General features: G+C 38.5%; 1 protein-coding gene across 1 annotated transcript; it reads right to left on the bottom strand.

Moving 5' to 3' along the window:
- Nucleotides 1-2,167: 2,167 nt before the first annotated feature.
- MGP (matrix Gla protein) lies at nucleotides 2,168-5,448 on the bottom strand. The gene is made up of 4 exons (XM_053556053.1): nucleotides 5,294-5,448; nucleotides 3,880-3,912; nucleotides 2,958-3,033; nucleotides 2,168-2,547 (listed from the first exon to the last, which is right to left on the bottom strand). Exons 1-4 carry the CDS (start codon nucleotides 5,352-5,354, stop codon nucleotides 2,406-2,408), a joined length of 312 nt encoding a protein of 103 aa, XP_053412028.1. The 5' UTR covers nucleotides 5,355-5,448; the 3' UTR covers nucleotides 2,168-2,405.
- Between the last annotated feature and the right edge of the window lie 14,426 nt (nucleotides 5,449-19,874).

The raw sequence follows: 19,874 nt of genomic DNA, 5'->3' as shown, positions 1-19,874 counted from the left end.
ATCTTGCCATTTGTTTTCCATTTATTCCTTGTTATTTCTTCCCATTTGCCTCTTTTGTTGCCTTCTGCTGGATTACCTTAACTCTGAATTTTTTTTTATCTTGATGCGTAAGAAATGACAAATACCACCAAATGTGACCATGGGTGTTGATTGATTTGTTTCAACTTAGTAATGAGTACATGTGGTGGTTGTTTTTCCATCTTGCAATACTTCTCTGAGAAGAATGGTCTCTAGTTCCATCTAGATTGGTACAAAAGGTACTAGTTCACCATTTTTTTTTTTTATGGCTGAGTAATGGTATACATACATCACATTTTATTAATCCAGTCCTGTATTGATGGGCACTTGAGCTGGTTCTGCATTTTTTGCAGACTGTGAATTGTGCTACAATAAACATTGTAGTGAACAAGTCTTTTAGACAAAATTAGTTTTTTTTTGCCTTTGAGAAAGTACCCAGTAGTGGGATTGCTGAATCGTAAGTCTACTTTTAGTTCTGTGAGGTATCTCCATATCATTTTCAATAGAGGTTGTACTAGTTTGCAGTCCCACCAACACTATATAAATGTTCCTGTCTCTCTGCATCCATGCCACCCTCTGTTGTTTTGGGATTTTTTGATAAAGCCATTCTCACTTAGATGATACCTCATTTTGGCTTTGGTTTGCATATCCTGATGATTAGACACACTGAGCATTTTTCATATGTTTATGGACTATTTGTCTATCTTCCTTTGAAAAGCTTCTGTAGTCTTTTGACCACTTTTTTATGGGTTTGTTTTATTTTTTTTCTTACTGATTTTCTTGAGTTCTTTATAGATGCTGGTTACCAGCTCTTTGTGGGATATATAGCATATAAATATTTTCTTCCATTCTATAGCTTGTTTATTAACCCTATTGAAGTTTCCTTGACTGTGCAGAAGCTTGTTGATTTAATCAGACTCCCTTTGTTAATTTTTGTTGTTGACATGATTACCTCTGGTGTTGTTTTCATAAGTATTTTGCGTAGGCCAATGTTTGTAAGAGTAGTGAAACTCAATAGAAAGGAAGCAGCTGGGCGTGGGTAGGAGGGCAGGGATGAATTCACACCTAACAGGTACAATGCACATTAGGTGAGGGGCACACTCATAACTTTGACTCAAACTGTACAAAAGCAATTCATGTAACCAAAACATTTGTACCTCTTTAGTAATATTCTGAAAATAAAAAAAATGTGAATATAATCTACCTCCAAAATAATATGTGATGAGTTGCCATATGGAAGCAGACTTGAATTTATTTGTTCAAAAGTACAGGGAGGGAGTTTCCCCTTCCTTACTGTGTATGAAGGATTTTTGGGGGGGGGTGGGATTCTTTTTGTATGAGGTAAAAGGTAAGCCTGGAGGCTTCCATGGCTCCTTCTATCTCCTGATTGGTCCAATTCCGTCCCATTAGGTGAGCTACTTTTATTTGTTACTTGTGTATCATTTATCACTTGTCTGGTGTTGTTCTAAGCATTGTACAAATGCCAAACTCATTTCACTCCGTTACCTATTCATTCATTTTGCGATGAGGTCCTATTCTGTTGCCCAGACTGGAGTGAAATGGCACAACCCTACCAGTTAGCTACTTTCTGCAGTTTGTAAGTGTGTATACTGGGCACAGAGATGTTAAGTACTTCCCAAATGAATGCAGTAAGAACCAGAATCCATACCCAGTCTTTCTGTCCTTTATTTTAGAAATATGTGTGTTGAAGATTATATTATGCTTGAATTATGTATGTGGTTGCTCCATTCTTAGTATATTATTGGGCTTTTGTCTGAAAATAACTTATTATTATTTAATTATTTCTTATCTAGGAAACGTTTCTGATTCACCTGGACTCCAATACGTATGTTTTGTTCCCTCTGAGTTTAAAAAATTAGAGAAAGATGAGAAACAAATGAAGTGAGCCCTCTATTTGCCACAATTTACACTTAGAAAATCCTTGAAGACACGTAAATAGGAAGCAGTCATTCACGGATACCAAGGAAGAACGCGTCTAGACAAATTTTGACTGGGTGAATGTCTTCTAAACGTCATTTTTTTCTATGTGGTTATGCTTCTAATCAACACCAGGTGTGAGACTAACAAAAACTCCTATTCTGGGTTAGGTGGACTCAGCATTTTCCCAGAAGAAATAAGATTCTCACAATGAGAGGACAGAACCAGAAATTTATTATGTAACAATCAGACATCTTCACTCCCCTTTGACCTTCACTGCACTTTGATTACTCATCTATCTGGGGCAGGAAAGAGTGCGGCCAGCCCGAGAATATACAGGAAACAAGCATTGCAGATGAGTCTATATATTTCAATAATGCTACTGCAAGGGGCACCAGGCACCAGGCACCAGGCACCAGCCTCCAGAAGAAGAGATAGTGTTTCCTGTCTCACTTGGCCCCTCGGCGCTGCCTGAAGTAGCGGTCGTAGGCTGCGTTGTACCCATAAACCAGGGCGTAGCGTTCACAGAGCTTGTAGTCATCACAGGCTTCACGATGGATCTCGTAGGCGGGCTTGGTGCGTTCTCGGACTCTAAAAAGTAAGAAAAGAGGCCAAAACTGAGAAGGATAAAGAGAGTGGAGAAATAAGAAAAAAGGAAAGAGAGAGAGAGAGAAAAGAAAGCATAAGAAAATAGTGGAGAGAGGTTCCTGTCCACTCCTCCCAATATTAAGAGATATTTGAAGAACAGGGAACCAAGTCAAAACAGAGAGGTTTTAATTTTTTTTAATTAAAATAGATTTTTTTTTACCCTTTTCCTCTCCTCCTTCCCTCTCCTGAGGCTTTCTCAAAATAGCCTAAAAATTCAGTTTTATGTAGTGGTTAAGTTCTTTGATTTTTAAGATACAATTAGAAATAATGTATACGAAGAAAAACCTGTTTCTCACTCCATGCAGGTCTACACTGGGGAAAATGAGCTGCCCTCGTGAAGTTTTGTTACTCACCTCTCCTGGGCTTTAGCTCTCCATCTCTGCTGCTGGGATATAAAGGTATTTGCATTTCTCCTGCTAAGGAAGGGATCTTAAAACAGAAAATAAATAAATGCAGTTTTAGGGAAACAGTAGCTGAAAATATTTCCATGAGTATTCCCCAATACATGAGAAAGCCCCTTAATTCATGCATTTCATGTAACCAGAGATTGGCAAAACGCAAAGGGATACAGTCAATTTCATAAATTGCCTAATCAAGAGAGACCAACAACCCATCTCTGTGTCTCAGAGGCTTGTTACTGAGGCCACAGAAATTTTTGTTTGTTTTGTCTCAGGTCAGTCACTTTGCCTTGGTATTCCTTGGTAATCTTGGTATTCCTATTCTGTGTGTTTCTAATTCATTAAGAGGAGAAATTCTCTCTGTGGACTCATAGAGCATAATTTTAGATTGCCAGCAAACGAACAGTTTAACCGTTATAAAAATAATGAAGAAATTAAAAACGAGTGATACACCGTTTCTTCCCATACTCAGTCTTTCTAAGTCTGGGCTAGTCTGGGCTACTCAGTGCCTGAGTTGAATGATGCAGCGTAGCCCAGACTTAGAAAGCCTCCAATTTTGTACCTTGCCACTTGTCATAACTCCTTATTTTCCATCTGTGTGGTTGACGTGATGCCAACTCAAAATTCCCAAAGGAGATTTTATGACTTCTAAGTATGTTGAATGTAGTTTAAATGTCACATCACACGACTATGAGCTGAAAAAAAGTCACTCATTTGGTGATTTTTATAGTCATTGGATTTTAAAATTTACTTTTGTTTTCCAAAAAAGGCTCTCTTTTTTCTCTCTGTTACATGTGTTTCCATTTTGTTTATTTAAAAATAGGGAAAGATTTTTTAATGCAAGAGATTTAAATAAGGAAGTCAAATATTCACTTACTAATTTCATAGGATTCCATGCTTTCATGAGATTCTGGAATTAAAAGAAATATTTATTATATCATTACTTATCATATACTGTAATAGTCTAAATATGGGAACAGAAGGAGAGGGAAGAATAAAAAAGATGTGCAGAATGTATTTGACAATTTGTTCATTACAAATTTCAAGAACTTGTGATATACAAAGTATAGCTCTGTCTGTCCTTACTGTGGCTAGCTCTACGTTTTTATTTTTTTGTTGTTGAAGGAGATCAGTCTTAAGTAAAATTTCCCAAAGGCTATGAGGTCTTCTGACAAGTGAAATAAGACATGTTAAGTAGTGCACAGAAGTTTCCAAGGAGCCTTTCTCTCTGATTTATTCTTCAGGGCAAACTTGAGAACAGAGTCAAAGAAGGTGCAGGGAGGTCCAGAAAACAGCCAGGTTGCTCCGATAGGTTTTACCAAGACGGGTTTCTTGGGAGGGTTCCTGGAGCTTCTTCAGAACCCTGTAAATTGGTAGCAACAGAAACCACTGGCTCCAGCTGGCAGCTCACCATGCCAGCCAGTTCAGAGAGAAAACTGAAAAGATGTCCAGGCAAACGTGTCCTTCCTACCTCTGTCCTAAGCACAGCAGGTAAATTTTGCAATAAGAGGCTTGTATTTGTAAGCAAGTGAATTTGCTTGAAAAGTTAGAAAGGAAGTGAAGAAATCAAATCCTCTTGCAATTAAATTCAGTAATAAGAAGCATAATCTTCAGGGCTGTAAATGTAATTTGTGCTTAAAAATAGCTAAAATAGCCAGGTAATTGAAGCATAAGGCTGAATTAAGTAAATCATTTTGCTTCAAATTCCCTTTCATAAGCTTTAAACAAACACATATTAACAACACATAGAAACTAGGCAAAATTTATTTTTTGACAATAGCAGTTATGAAATTGATTTTTTTCCCCTGAAGTTCTTTAAATGTAAAACTTTATTTTAAAATTAATCCATTAAAAAATGTAATTTCATGACATTGCCCTCTACCTAGAAAGAACAATACTTAATTCTTCACATCAAAACTGATTTTCTTAAAGTGATTCAATGCTTAACCCTTGATTCTAAAGTCTAAATAAACATCCTTAAAATGAGAATGCAAGGGCTGGGAACTCGAAACCTTCTTTCTGAAATACCTGTGTTTCTCAGTATATAGAGACTTACCAGTGAAAACATTTGCCTGTTAAGTTGCTACAAAAATCAGGATATTTAGGATACAAAAAATACTTTATGAAACAGATCGGTGTCCGTGGAGACCGCAAAATGTGAAATTAATGGTATATTAAGATTATAATAGATAAAGGGGGAAGGAGGGGAAGAGACAGTAGAAAAATTGAAGTAAACTGAAGTCAGGGGCAGGAAAGAAAACGCAGAGATGTGGCAGGGAAACGTTTCTCACCATAACACAACACCGCCAACGCTAAGGCAGCCAGGATGGTGAGAAGGAGCAGAGTCTTCATGGTCTCTGTGCGTCCTGCTGGTCAGTCTCCGGGTCCTGAGGAGCGGCAGTCGGAGGAGAGGCTCCTACACACTGTTGGTGGAAGGCTGTGAGGTTTTTATAAGAACCCGAGCAGCTGAGAGGGGAGGAACTGGTGGCAGTGGGCCAGAGAAGGTGGGGAAGGCTTGGCACTGAGCTAGCACTGGGACTTTTCCCAAATAGTCATTCCTTCCAGAGATTATCTACTCTGGGTGGGCAGTTTTCCCTCACTCCTGGATCTGCCTGTGCTGTGGCAGGAGGCTGCCTCAGGAAAGAAGTTGTGGGCACCTTATATTTGGGGTCAGACCTGGGCACAGTTCCACAGAGAAGGGAGTTGCCATGAACATGTGTTTGCCTTTTCAATTCCTTCTCTGATCTACTCTCCTGGCCTTGACGGCCGGTCTGGGTTTGGTCCACAGACAGAGCTGCAGTGTTCTGCTCACTACCCTCATGAACTGATGACAGGTTTTGGAGGAGAAAGGACTTGACTTTCCCTGCTGGCTATAATTTAGCATCTGCCTGGTAGGGCTGAGCTATCAATCCTAGAGCAATCAGGCATATGCCTGGTGCACCTTTGATATTTTTCCAAGGGCTCTGTGGGATAGAGATGTTCAGTGACAATGTGAGTTCTGTTTCCTTAATGCTCCCATTGTAACCCGCCCTTACAGTTAATCCAAACCTGTGCCGTCATCCTCTTTTAGGCAGGATATCATTGATCAGAAGTGCAGCTACGATAAAAGGGTACTCCTTTGTCCTTTTCTGGGGTATTGTCTTGATAATTAACTAATTCAATAGGCTTTTCCTGAGTGGCGGGTGAGGTAGACACAAGGCACTCAGCTAGGTGCTGTGGGCTCTGTGGATGGACTAGACACATCCCAAGGGAAGTAATAACAGCTTCTCGCTATTCACTTTGCTCTTCAGCTGTAAGGTATCCTCAGTTTTCCCAAGCTTGTACTTCAACTGTAGCCTCAGGCCAACAAGTGCCAGTTCTTTATTTACAGGAGGATTTCAGTTTGATGCCTCTGGTTATCTAGTAGGGAAAGCAAGAGTGTTTTTTTTTTGCCAATCGGAAAACCTTTCCTATCAGATATGTCTGTGGCTTGGGTACCCAAGAGTCTTCTAAGCAGACAATAAAATTGAGTCTCAGAGCAGCAGATTGTAGAAGAGCTACCACTTCAGAACCACTGATGTTGGGCTGGGAGCAGTGACAGTGCAGGGATGGGTGTGGAAGTCTGTGTTTTCAATACTGATGTATTTCAAACATCAGTAACCAATAACCCATGGAGCCTTGTGCTTCATTCTGTTTTGCTAGGATAAAATTTCTCTCTCACCAACCACCCTGTGAGAACATTTATGAATACTGACGGATTCTTTGTTAAAGGAAATAACTCCATTGTAATCTGAAAGACTAGAGATCAATACAATTCAGGTTTACCCTCCAAAGTTTTTCATGCTCAGTGACAGATTCTTTGAGACCAAATCTTAGTGGAGAAGACCTCAAAAAGAAGACCATGTATCTTCATCTCTGACGAATTCAGTCCTCACAATTTCCACTTGAGATTGGCGGCTGCTCCTCTCCTTAAATCACAACATTGTTTATAAGGTTGCCTCATCTTTTACAAGATGAATCATCTAAATCATTACATTATCAATAATTTAAAGGGCAAAAGCCAGTTCATTACAGTGCATGGTTTTAGGGGGGCAAGCTACTTATTAGTTTTATATGTATTTAGCTTAGTTATTAACCCCTAACTAACATAACATCAAACAAGCTCAGTTCTAATGTTTCACCCTTACAATGAGTGGGCTACTCACATTCTCATCTCATCTCCAGAATTTCAGAGGATTTCTTTCCCCCTACAAACTTGTGCTTTGTAATGCGCTTTAGGTCTGTCTTTTTCAGCCAGGTTCCAGATGTCTCTTCTACCCTCAAGTTCAAATAGCAACTGTGATCTTTCAGCCTTAAGACATCACAATTGCTTGTTTATTTTTCCATTCTCTGAAACCAAATTTGAAAATCTTACTCTTTTCATTACAACTTTAAGCTTCACCTTTTTTACCAGTGGTAGTTTTTATCACTGCTTTCACTGGATGCCCTAACTTTTTAAGTGTTTCTTTTTATTACGGTTTTTGGAAAGCTAACACACTCTTTTGAGAGCTGTCTCTCACCAGTCACTCATCTGTCTTTCTGGTCTACTACTCTCCATATATTCTTGGGTTCTTCTATGTGAAATATTGACAATTAAAATTGAGAACTTGCCACCATGAGCTTACATTGGCAGCAAGGTAAAAACAAGTTGGTAAGGTTTCATAACCTTGGTATATCAGTGTCTCACAGCTGTGTTTATGTGGACATGTGGTGGTCTCTTGCTGAGTGGTGTCCATTATTGTTGTTGAGTGTTTTTGTGTGCCATTGTGAGAATGTTCGAGCTTAAATTAGAGTAACAAACATTAGATTTCTTGTTAAACTTGGCAAGAGTGGAAGTGAAATCAGGCACATATTAGTCCAAGTTTATGGGAATAATGTCATGAAAAAACCCAGCAGTATATAAAAGGATTAAATGTTTTTCTGATGGGACAGAAAGTGTTACTGATGAAGAGAGGTCAGGGTGGTCATATTGAGCAGAACTGATGAACATATCACAAAAATTCTGTCAAATTGTGCATCAAAGTCATTGACTGACTGTGAGAAGTATAGCAGACCAAGTAAACATTCATAGAGAAATAGGAAAATCTTAACTGAAAATCTTGGCATGAGAAAGATAGGTGCAAAAATGAGCTCTTGCATCATGACAGTGTGCCAGCTTTTGCATCACTGTTTGTGAGGGGGTTTTTAACCAGTAAACAAAAAACTTCCCTACTTACCTAATCTGGCTCCCAGTGACTTTTTCTTTACCCAGAGAAAAAGGAAATTGTGTAAAGAATATATTTTAATGACCTTCAGGACATCAAGGATAATATTATGATAGCTGTGATGGCCATTCCAGGAAAAGATTCCCAAAATTGCTTTGAAGGGTGGACTAGACATTGCATCAATTCATAGCCTCACAGGGGGGGTACTTTGAAGGTGACCATAGCGATATTCAGCAATGAGATGTGTAGCACTTTTTTCTAGGATGAGTTCACGAACTTAATTGTCAGACCTTGTATATGACACATAAAAATTATTAGCACAGATGAGAATCAGAGCCCTTCTTTTTCTCTTCTCTCACATCGTTCCCCATCTCCAAGACAATTTGTCAACTCTAGTTTGACAATTCGTGGATGTCAACTCCACATATTTCAACACGTTTTTATGATGAGGACTTATATATTAACTCATAAAGCAGAGATGGGGGCTTTGCATCAGAAAGGGCCAAGACTGACAGAAGAGAGAAGGAAAGAATGAAGGTAGAAAAAAAGTGGATGAGAGACATGAGGAGCTCCTTGAAGATTTGGTTTGCTAGATGAGTTTAGGTAGAGACTGAGTTATAGAGAGAAAAACTTCGAGGCAGCTGCAGGAGGTGAGACGTATTAAAAGTATGATGTGGTAAAAGAAAATTAAGAATTGCTTTGGCTAGAAACTGTTTGAGATTGTGAAACACTGGGAATTTCAAGAAACTATTGAAACTTTAAAAATTAATTCTGGCTGCTAGTTTGTATTTCATTAATTGGGTTATCTTTTCAAGACTACACTATTGGAAGCTTGTAGCTTCACCTAATATGTGGATTTTAGATAACCATGAAAGATGCTTATATAGGTAACTCTCTTAACAAAAGAAAAGAGTTATTTAGTGAAGTGAATATTTGAGAACACACCCCAAAGTGACAACAAAAATATGAGACAAAAATATGATTGTCATATTTTTAAATTGTATAGGAATCTCTTCACTATATGATAACCCAAGCAACAGAAGCCACAGAGTAATAAAAGATCACCTATTGTATTCCACTTGCTATCAAGAGAAGAAGAGTGACCACGGCTGCCAGGGCCAGAAGCAGCTTCATGGTTTCATTATTCTTTCATCCATCCACCCATTCATCTATCCATCTATCCACTCATTCACTGAGCCATCCATCCTACCATCAATTTATTTATCCATCCATCCATCCATCCATCCATCCATCCATCCATCCATCCATCATCCATTAATCTATTCACCCACCTATTTATCCAACAAATGTATTGAGCATCTATTAAGTGCCAACCCTAGGCCATAATACAGTGGAGAAAAATAAATAGGAGCTCTACCTTCATGCTCTTAGAGCGCACATTTAATTAGTGGATCCTCTTATTAAAAAATTTGCTAACTGGCCTTAGAGAAGACCAAGTGATAATTTTTCTCGCTAGGATGACCTTCTTCTTCTTCTTTTTTTTTTTGCAGTTTTTGGTCAGGGCGGAGTTCAAACTCCCCACCTCCGGTATATGGGTCCGGTGCCCTACTCCTGAAGCCACAGGCACGCCCGGATGACCTTCATTTTTATGGGTATTCAGGAGTATCTCTGTTTCCAGAGCATAAAGAATACTGATGATAAGCTCAGGTAATTCTGAATTCGTGGAGAGAATGCAGGAGAGGAATGTTGGCAGAGCTCTCAAGAATTTTCATGGGGAGAAGCTTCTCAGAAAAAGTATATTTGCTGAAAGACAATACCAAAAGAGTTATCACCTTTTTGTAGTATCTTTATGACTAAAATAATAACACAGGAATAAGAAAGTTAATACAATTTAAATTGCACACTAACTTTATGATAACCCTGTATATTAATATTTCCCTACCAATACCATCCCCTTCACTTTTGTCCTTGCTTATCCTTTTTCTAACTAACTCTTTTGCAGATGGTGAGGCATTTTGTCTCTTTAAGGAATTTTCCTGGCTCCAGTTGGATTTTTTTTTCCTCTTTCTTTTTTTGCCATTCCATGAGATTCAGCTTTATTTACAGAATGTTGGTTTTATGATTTCATTTTTTTAAAACTGGAAGCACTAAAACCCTTAGTCTTGCCAATAAAGGAAAAAGGCAAACAAGAGAGTTAGGAAGCAGTAGTCCTGAAGATAAAAACAGAAATCACTTTCTAGGACGTGAAAAGACAATGAAAAAAGAGACAGAAAGCTGCCAACTTCATGGGACCCTGCTGATCTCTTATTTCTGTTCCATCCTCTGAACGATTCTAAGTCTCCGATTTCTTAACTGACAGAGCTTCTCAAGCATGGAATCCTTCATTCCTTTTCTTTTTTTTTTTTTTTTTTGGATTTTGGCCGGGGCTGGGTTTGAACCCGCCACCTCTGGCATATGGGACCGGCGCCCTACTCCTTGAGCCACAGGCACCGCCCAAAGTGAGACTCTGTCTCTTTTTTTTTTTGTTTTTGGCTGGGGCTAGGTTTGAACCTGCCACCTCCAGCATATGGGACCGGCGCCCTCCTTTTCTTATTTGTCTTAGCCGAACAAGGTGAAAATAGATGTTCATCAAACTTAATAATGGGAGAGGCATCTGAGAAGTCATAGGCAGACTTCCAGGGAAAGGTGGAAAGGTGGGAGAGATGGAGAGCTCCTGGCTGGGAAGAGCTGAATGTTTCCTTTTCTTTCCTTATTGATTATTTCTTCCACCCTTTTTCTGCTTATTAAAAGCTTCAATCGCAGCGTAGTGCTGGAAGTTCTAGCCAAGGCAGTCTAGCAAGTGAAAGATGTAAAGGGCATCCAAATGGGGACAGAGGAAGTCAAACTCTGGTTCTTTACTGATGACATGATTTTATACTTTAAGAATTCCAGAGACTCAACCATAAGACTCCTGGAAATCATCAGGAAATACCGTAATGTCTTAGGGTATAAAACCAATGTCCATTAGTAGCTTTCGTATGTGCCAATAACAGCAAAGTTGAGAAGTTAATCCAAGACATAATTCCCTTCACAGTAGCTTCAAAGAAAATGAAATACTTAGGAATATACCTAATGAAAGAGGTGAATGATGTGAATTATTACAAAGAGAATTATGAAACCCTAAGAAAAGAAATAGCAGAAGACATTAACAAATGGAAGAACATATTATGTTCTTGGCTGGGAAGAACCAATGTTGTTAAAATGTCTATACTACTGAAAGCAATCTACAGATTCAATGCAATCCCCATTAAAATACCAACATCATATTTTGAAGAAAAAATATTTATTAATTTCATATGGAACTAGAAAAAAAAACTTGTATAGCCAAAGCAATTTTTATTAATAAAAACAAAGCTGGAGGCATTACTCTACCAGACTTTAGGTTATATTACAACTTCACAGTGATCAAAACAACATGGTATTGGCACAAAAATAGAGACATTGACACTTGGAACCGAATAGAAAACCAAGAGATGAAATCGATCTCTTATAGCCATCTGCTCTTTTGTAAACCAAACAAAAGCATATACTGGGGGAAACATTCCCTATTAAATAAATGGTGCTGAGAGAACTGAATAACCACATGTGAAAGACTGAAACTAGTCCCATACTTTTACTACTTACAAAAATTGACCCAAGATGGATAAAAGATTTAAATCTAAGACAGAAACAATAAAAATCCACACATAAAATCCACACACAAATAAAAGTGTGTGACAAACTCTTGAGGATGTCGGCCTGAGGAAACATTTTATGAAGAAGATTTCAGTGGCAATTGTAACAACAAAAATAAATGGTACTTAATTAAACTTAAAAGTTTGTGTATAGCTAAGGACACAACAAGTAAAACAAACAGACAACCTTCAGAATGGGAAAAAATATTTTCATATTATGAATCTGACAAAGGTTTGATAACTAGGATCTATAGAGAACTCAAAATAATCAACAACAGCAAAAAGAGCAAACAAGTCCAGGTGCAGTGGCTCACACCTATAATCCTAGCACTTGGGAGGCTGAGGTAGGTGAATTGCTGAGCTAACGGGTTCGAGACCAGCCTGAGCCAGAGTGAGATCTCATCTTGAAAAATAGCTGGGCATCGAGGTGGTGCCTATAGTCCTAGCTACTTGGGAGGCAGAGGCAAGAGAATCACTTGAGCCCAAGAGCTTGAAGTTGCTGTGAGTTATGATGCCATCACACTCTATGGAGAGCAAAATAGTGAGACTATGTTTCAAAAAATAAAAAGAAAAAAGAGCAAACAATCCCACCTATCACTTATCACTTAGCAAGAGACATGAACAAATGAACAGAACCTTCTCTGAGGAAGACAGATGAATGGCTAACAAACATGAAAAAATACTCATCATCCCTAATCATCAGAGAAATGCAAATAAAAAACACCCTGAGATACCACCTAACCCCAGTAAAATTATCCCACATCATGAACTCCCAAAGTTGCAGATGCTGGTATGGATGTGAAGAGAGGAGATCAGTTTTATACTGTTGGTGGGACTGTAAACTCTTACAGCCTCTTTGCAAAGAAGTATGGAGAATCTCAAATTAGATCTCCCATTTGACCCTGAAATCCCACTACTAGGCATTTACCCAGAAGATAAAAAATAATTTTATCATCAAGACATTTGCACTAGATTGTTTACTGCACCTCAGTTTATAATTGTCAAGATGTGGAAACAACCTAAATATCCATCAAATCAGGAAAAGATGAACAAACTGTGGTTTACGTATACCATAGAACACTATTCAGCCATTAAAAAAGATGGAGACTTTACATTTTTTTGTATTAAACCTGGATGGACTTGAAGCACATTCTTCTTATTAAAGTATCACAAGAATGGAAAAGCAGATACCCAACGTACTCAATACTAATATGAAGCCAGTAGATGATCAAATGCACTCCCACAAATCAGTAAAACTTAATTCAATTCAAGTTGGGGGGAGGGAGAACAGGAGAATGTGGAGAGGTATTGGTGTGTTCTCAATGGGCACAATGTACGGGTATATGGCACACTTTTTGAGTGAGGGACACAACTACAAGATGGACTCTACCTAACAAATTCAAATATTGTGACCTCGTCTCACATTAACCTGAAATTTTAAAAAAGCTTCAGTTTTTAAATAAGATAGCAAATATCCAATAAAAATTATGTAACTTTCCAAGGACTAGTATCATATGTCCAATGCTTGTTGTATGTGGGTTCTCTGATAATTACTTTTATCCACTGTGTTATTTATTTCTCATAATAATCCTACAAACTAAGTACAATTACCCATATCTTACATCTTATTTATAAGAAAATAGAAGCTCAAAGAGGTTAAGTAGTTTATCCACCATCACATAGCAACTAAGTGGCAAAATACAGGCTTCGAACACAGGGCTGTTTGATGTCAAATAATATGGCTTTAATCATGATACAACCGTGCAATATTCCCCCAGGTTCTGATACTTGCTAAAATAATTCTGTGGTGTGTCTGCAGAGTTCTTTGAGTCCCCAGTTTCAGAGCTAGAGACAAAATTATACAAAGAAGTACATATATAAAATGATAATTTGTCCAATTAGACACTCATATATTGCTACTTAAGTACAGGAAGTTAAATGACTTTTAAAAACAGAGAAAAGGATAGATTTAGGATTGGAATCTAAGCCCCCCATTTCTCTAACCAGTACTGTGTGCACTAACTAAATGGTATGCTGAAATAAACTCCAACTCTAATATGTTACTTCCCAAAACCTTTCAGCTTACTTCAGGAATCTTATCTGGTCTATGAATGCTCACCTTTGCTGTCATCTGACAATAACTCTGGTTAGGTGTATTAAGAATGTTATCTCCCAGTGCCTACACAGCCACTTCATACACTTACTTAGACCTGGGGCAAACAGATAAACCCAGGCTCAATTTACAAAATGCTCCTTCAACGCAAAGACAAATAGCAGATTCTATGTCTCTTATCTTGCCTGGAGATAAAGTTAGAAAAGGCTGGCTGTTTACTCATCAGACTTTGGCTGATTTTTCTGTATGAGGTGTGATAAAGATAAAGCCTAGGTCCCATGGTACAATGGCCTCAGAATGAAAATATTCCTTCCCATATTCAGGAAATTTACAATCCCCCAAACTGGGGCCAAGTAACTTACAGGAATTAAAGGAGATATTGGCAACTGGCAGAAACAGATATTGGGTAGATTAAGACAATACATGCAGAGCACCTAGATTAAAGGTACATGCACACACACAAAGGTAGGATTGGTGAGGACAAGGGTTATAGGGAGGATGACAGATGTCTTCATGCAAGAGGTGGGAGCAGGGACGGAATCTGTTTATTGCCTGTGAGGACATGAAGGAAATAGAGAGGATGGCAGGTTAGTTCACTGCAGCACAGTGCAAGAACTTGAGAGCGCTGTTGTGAGTTGTACAAAGTAGTTTTTGGAAAGGTAGAAATAACACTTTAAACAACAGAGAGTAATTAAAAAATTTAAGTAAATACAAGAATGATAACATTTGTTATTAAAAGAAGTTAAAAATAATTTACAACTTTTAAAGTTGGCATAAGAAATGAAAATATGCTCTTTGGAATCCTTCAGCCAGAGGTATGTATCTGAGTGGACTTTGTGTCTACTCCAAGGATACTTCCTTGAAATGGAAATTTAAATCTTTCTTAAAGTGATTTTCAGTTCAGGTCAGAGACTAACTAGAAGGAAATCTGGTAACTGCGTGAATCTAATCTACTAAATTTCTTCTGTCCTCCAGCCTGTATCTATTCCATCTGCTCTTCCTCTCTCAAAGCGTAACAACAACAGCAACAAAAATAGACTGGGGGCAAATGAGAGTCCCCCAGCTTCACTCCATCTTGTTATTCGCATGCCCTCATACCTTTAGCACCTCCTCTGGCAAACAATCTTCACATCAACTAGACTGGACTCTAAAGACAGGCTCGCTAAAAGATAAATGGTCCTCTGGCTGAGGGAGGTAGTTTGGGGGAAAAGAAAGCCCTTGTTTGAATTCTAGCTCTGCTCCCTATTCCATGTGTGACATTTGACATGTTGAGCCTCACATTTCTTACCAATATAGGTAGGAATTATAAGTGTCCGCAAATAGCTGGTGCTCATTCAATGTTAGAGGACTCTAACTCAGAGGATTGTTTGGGTAGATTAAGTAAGACAATACAGGCAGGGTGCGTAGCTCAATGGTACACACACAGTGCACATACACGTTATTTGAGAAAAGATGGATTCAACTCCATTGGCTTAGCATGTTTTCTTTTTTTTTTTTCCTAGTGGTTGTGGAATAGATTGCTATCTAATAACCAAAGCAGAAGAGGAAATACAAAATGTGGGAGATTGAATCTGTAAGTCCTTGTCCAGTGGGCACCAGCTAAAGCTCAATTTAGTTCTGAGACTGCCACCCTATGGCTTTGTGACCACTGAGCACGTCATTTATCTTTTTAAACAGAAGAATAGAATAGACCTGTATAATTTTGTGCTTCCAAATTATTTCATCCTTGCAATGGATAAACATGGCAGAGAAATTATTTAAGCCAGTGTTTGAAGAAACATTTTGTTCTCAATACAATGTTGCAAGTGGTGCTTCCATCCCTAGGTCTGCAAACAACTTGCAAGATGCCTTGCAAAAATCTCAGTTTACCATCTGCCACTTGGCCTTGTCTGTCGTTATCAAAATTTCCCAGTTGTAGACAAATAACTATTCATTCGAGTTGACATTGATGTGCTTTGAAATCCTTGGGATAAGAAAGGCAATCTTTTCAGCCAGGGTTTTGTTTGTGATCAGAAACTCTGCAATTCCTCTCCCTTTGTTTCATCATCTAGTCATGGCAAACCATAGAAATGGGATGAAATTCAGAAAGGAAGTTTACAGAGGATACAAAGGAGAGAAGTCCTGGGTCATGCTAAGGAAATTACGGTGGAGAGCCTGCCTTTGCCGGTCAAGCTGAGAAGCGAACAGGCTGTGAAATAAGAGACTGTTTCCACATCTGATTTCTTCTTGATAACATTGTGATGGAAAAAAATAACAGTGAAATGTGGGTTGGGCTGATTTGGAAATCGATGTCAGCCCTGCCTGGTGGCAGTACTTTAAGCAGTCCTGTAATCAGTGTTTGAATTTTGGTGGCCTCGCCTCTGGTTCTAATTCTTTTAAGTTACCATTCTCTGTGTTTCCTGTTTTCTCCTAATCATACTTTATTTTTTTTTTTTCTGCCATGGTGGAATTTTGGAGGAGACCTTTATTTTACTGAGAGAATGAAAGGAATTTCCACTGGGCTTCTTTCTCTATGTTTTAGTAAGAGAAAAATGAGTGGGAGAAAGAATGGGATTAAATGGAAGAGAAGAAAAACTGAAGGGAACATGATATACAGTAATTTGTCATCCTGTTCTGTTTGGGGACAGCAAGGGAAGGGCAGGTGAAAGTGAACATGGGCTGGGGTACGGGAGGAGTGAGGATGAGAGTTCAACACCAATGCTTGTTTGTCTTGTTCCTCCACCAGACTGTGCATTAGTCAAGTTCAGCTTCTGGTCCTTACGCATCTTTATAACACACAAGAGCATCTCACTGATTTCTGAATTAAGCCAATATCGCTCTTAGATGGATTCCGGATTCTCCAGCGCCATCATGAGACAGTGGAAAAGAGCATGGGCTTTGGAGTCAGCAGGACCTAATACGCATTTGCTTCATCTGTCAGGTATTTGTCTCCGTCGTCTCTCTAGTCTTCCTTTTCTTCAGCTGATAAAACGTGGGTGATAATGGAAAGTAGCTTGTAGAGTTATAGTGAGGATTAAACGTGACACCCATGGGAGGACCCAGCGAACATAGTGCTGGCGTATAGCAAATGTTCCATGAAGGTAGCTATTATTATTATTATCACTATGTCTAACTATGTGATCCTGATTAAGTCATTTCATTACTATCACATGTGAGTGATGAGAATTCTTCCATAAATTGCCATAAGGATTTAATCAGAAAGTCCTTATAAAATACTCAGCAAGTGTCCATGAGTTGTAGGGCTCCTTCAATGTTGGCTCTCCGCACTCTAGTCCCAGGCGTCTTTCCCATTCTTTTCTTTCACTCTTTCCCCTCACGCAACCAATCCTATAGCCAGACTGAGCAACTTGTTCCTAAGATGTCCCTCTGTGTTTGCTATCACACACCTTTGCTCATTTGACTTTCTGGCAGGGGTCCTCAAACTTTTTAAACAGGGGGCCAGTTCACTGTCCCTCAGACCGTTGGAGGGCCAGACTACAGTTTTAAAAAAAACTATGAACAAAGTCCTATGCACACTGCACATATCTTATTTTGAAGTAAAAAAACAAAACGGGAACAAATATAATCACACTGCCGCATGTGGCCCGCGGGCCGTAGTTTGAGGACCCCTGATTGAGCATCTTTTAAGGTTCAGTCCAATACGGCCTGCTATGTGATGTCTTCCTTAAGCTTTGCAACTTATTTCTCCCTTTTTAAATAAACCCCGTTAACACTGTTTTCTCTCTCTCTCTCTCTCTCTTTTTGAGTTACAGGCTATTCTGCCTTCCATCTTGCGTACACACTTGTCCCAGCTAATGATGGTACAGTCACCTGTCTGCCCCTCTTCCTCCACCCACCCCATACCCATTTATCCACCAGACTCTGACTCATTGTCTAGGAAACTGTCATCTCTAGAAAGATTTCTTTCTTGCTGAAAGAGGAAAGAAGTCTCCTGCTGAATTTGCATTATTGAGTTAAAAGCCTATTGTGTATTCTCATACTAACCCTTGGACACTTTTTCATAGTGTTAGCACAGAATACTGAAATTGTCTGATTGCATAAGTAAACAGAGTGTCTGACACTGGCTTTTAAGCTCCATAAGGGAAGTCGGAGGTAGTGTTTTATTCAGTTATTCAACTTTAAGTGCTTGTTTATGTTTCTTGAACTGAGCTGAGCTGCAGTGTTTGAACACCATAAATGCTCATTGAAATTGCCCTTAAAAATCCAGTATAGCATCTCATAATGTTAACTGAATATATCACTGGCCTTTTTTGAAAGATAAATTAATTTCCTTGTGAAGAGAGGAGATTTCTTTTTTTTTTTTTTTTTTTTTTTTTTTATTTTTGGCCGGGGCTGGGCTTGAACCCGCCACCTCCGGCATATGGGACCGGTGCCCTACCCGTTGAGCCACAGGCACCGCCCAAGAGAGGAGATTTCTATAATTTGATGTGCTAAATAACTACATAGTATGTGGAGTAAAAGACAAAAATGCTATTTCACTGATTTTTTTACATTTGGCTTATGTAGCAATCCAGCTAATTAAGTGATTATCCTCTTTATGAAATAGCGATATTCCTGAAAGTTTTCAGATAGTGTTAGAAAATTAATCATAAACACAGTAGAACCTCCATAGTTGACCGTCTCCCGACACTGAGCACCTCCTTAAGCTGACCTAATTCTTACAGACTGGACATGCACCACATGTACATATCAGCACAGTAGGCCTGGATCCTGATGCTGACCACCTCCATATGCTGACCAGTTTGTTACAGTCCCTTGGGTGGTCTATTTATAGAGGTTCTACTGTACATGCAAAAGTACACTCTCTGTTTAAGAAAAATCTTAAACCACTAAAATAACAATAATTCCTCCGGAAGGGTAAAATAAAAATGTTTTCTCACTGTGTTTGGGTTGTAAATGTTTCCCTTACATGTATTTTTCTTTACATCTGGATTTTCACATATTGATTTTCTGGACAGAGCCTGTGTGTGCCACCCAAGATTGTGTAAAGAAGCTGACTCCAGGTACAGCACCAAATTTTTGCAGTTTATATATATCTAAGCAGTTCAACTAAAGGAAAACAGAATATATGAAAGATCACCAAATGGTAGAACTAATTACTTTTTCATGACATTAATATGAATAATTAATATTTATTAGTATTTTGTTTCATTCCTTTCTTTTCTTCACTTTTTTTCCCTGGTCCAGCAAAACAAACCTCTCATCTATGCCAAATTACTTAAACCAGAGCACAATTTTTAGTTTGAAAAGGAAAAGTATAAGTGTTTTGTCTATAAGCAACATACAAAAAGTTAATTCATGCAAAAGGAGTATCTCGAAACTTCTCTCTCTCTAATTAAAAATTTTATATGTTCACAGAACAGTTACTGAATAGCTGAAAGGAAGAAAATTTTGTATTGTTTTCCCTTTTCCAAGAACTGAGCTATATTTGTTGGAACGAACTTCAGTACTCTTCTGCTCCTCGGATGACGATGATATACGAACTTTCTCACAAGGTCAGCCAGAGCTGGAAGTTTTCTGGGGATAAATGTTTTGAAGCCAAAGATTCTTGGGAAGGAGTAGGAACTTAGAGACAGATAGTGGCTGTTCTCTATATCATGGGCTTTGGAGAAAAGCAGTGTTTAAACACTTTATATTGTGTTGCCAGAAATAAATCAAATGGAAAATGGCTCACAAATAAAAATGTTCCTGGAACAACTAGAGATTCATCTTGACCTTAGCTAATCTGGCAATTTTACTTGGATTTCTCTGCACCCATGTTTGATATTTAACGACTAGGGCCCAACAACAGTTCATCGGTCTGAGATTTTTCCTCTGTGGGCTCAAAGACAAACAAAACAGAACAAAACAAAACAAAACAAAA

The sequence above is a fragment of the Nycticebus coucang genome, chromosome 12 (assembly GCF_027406575.1).
Source record: "Nycticebus coucang isolate mNycCou1 chromosome 12, mNycCou1.pri, whole genome shotgun sequence".
NCBI classification, from domain to species: Eukaryota; Metazoa; Chordata; class Mammalia; order Primates; family Lorisidae; genus Nycticebus; species Nycticebus coucang.
The sequence above is the reverse complement of the archived record's forward strand: the minus strand, read 5'-3'. Positions and strand labels throughout refer to the sequence as shown.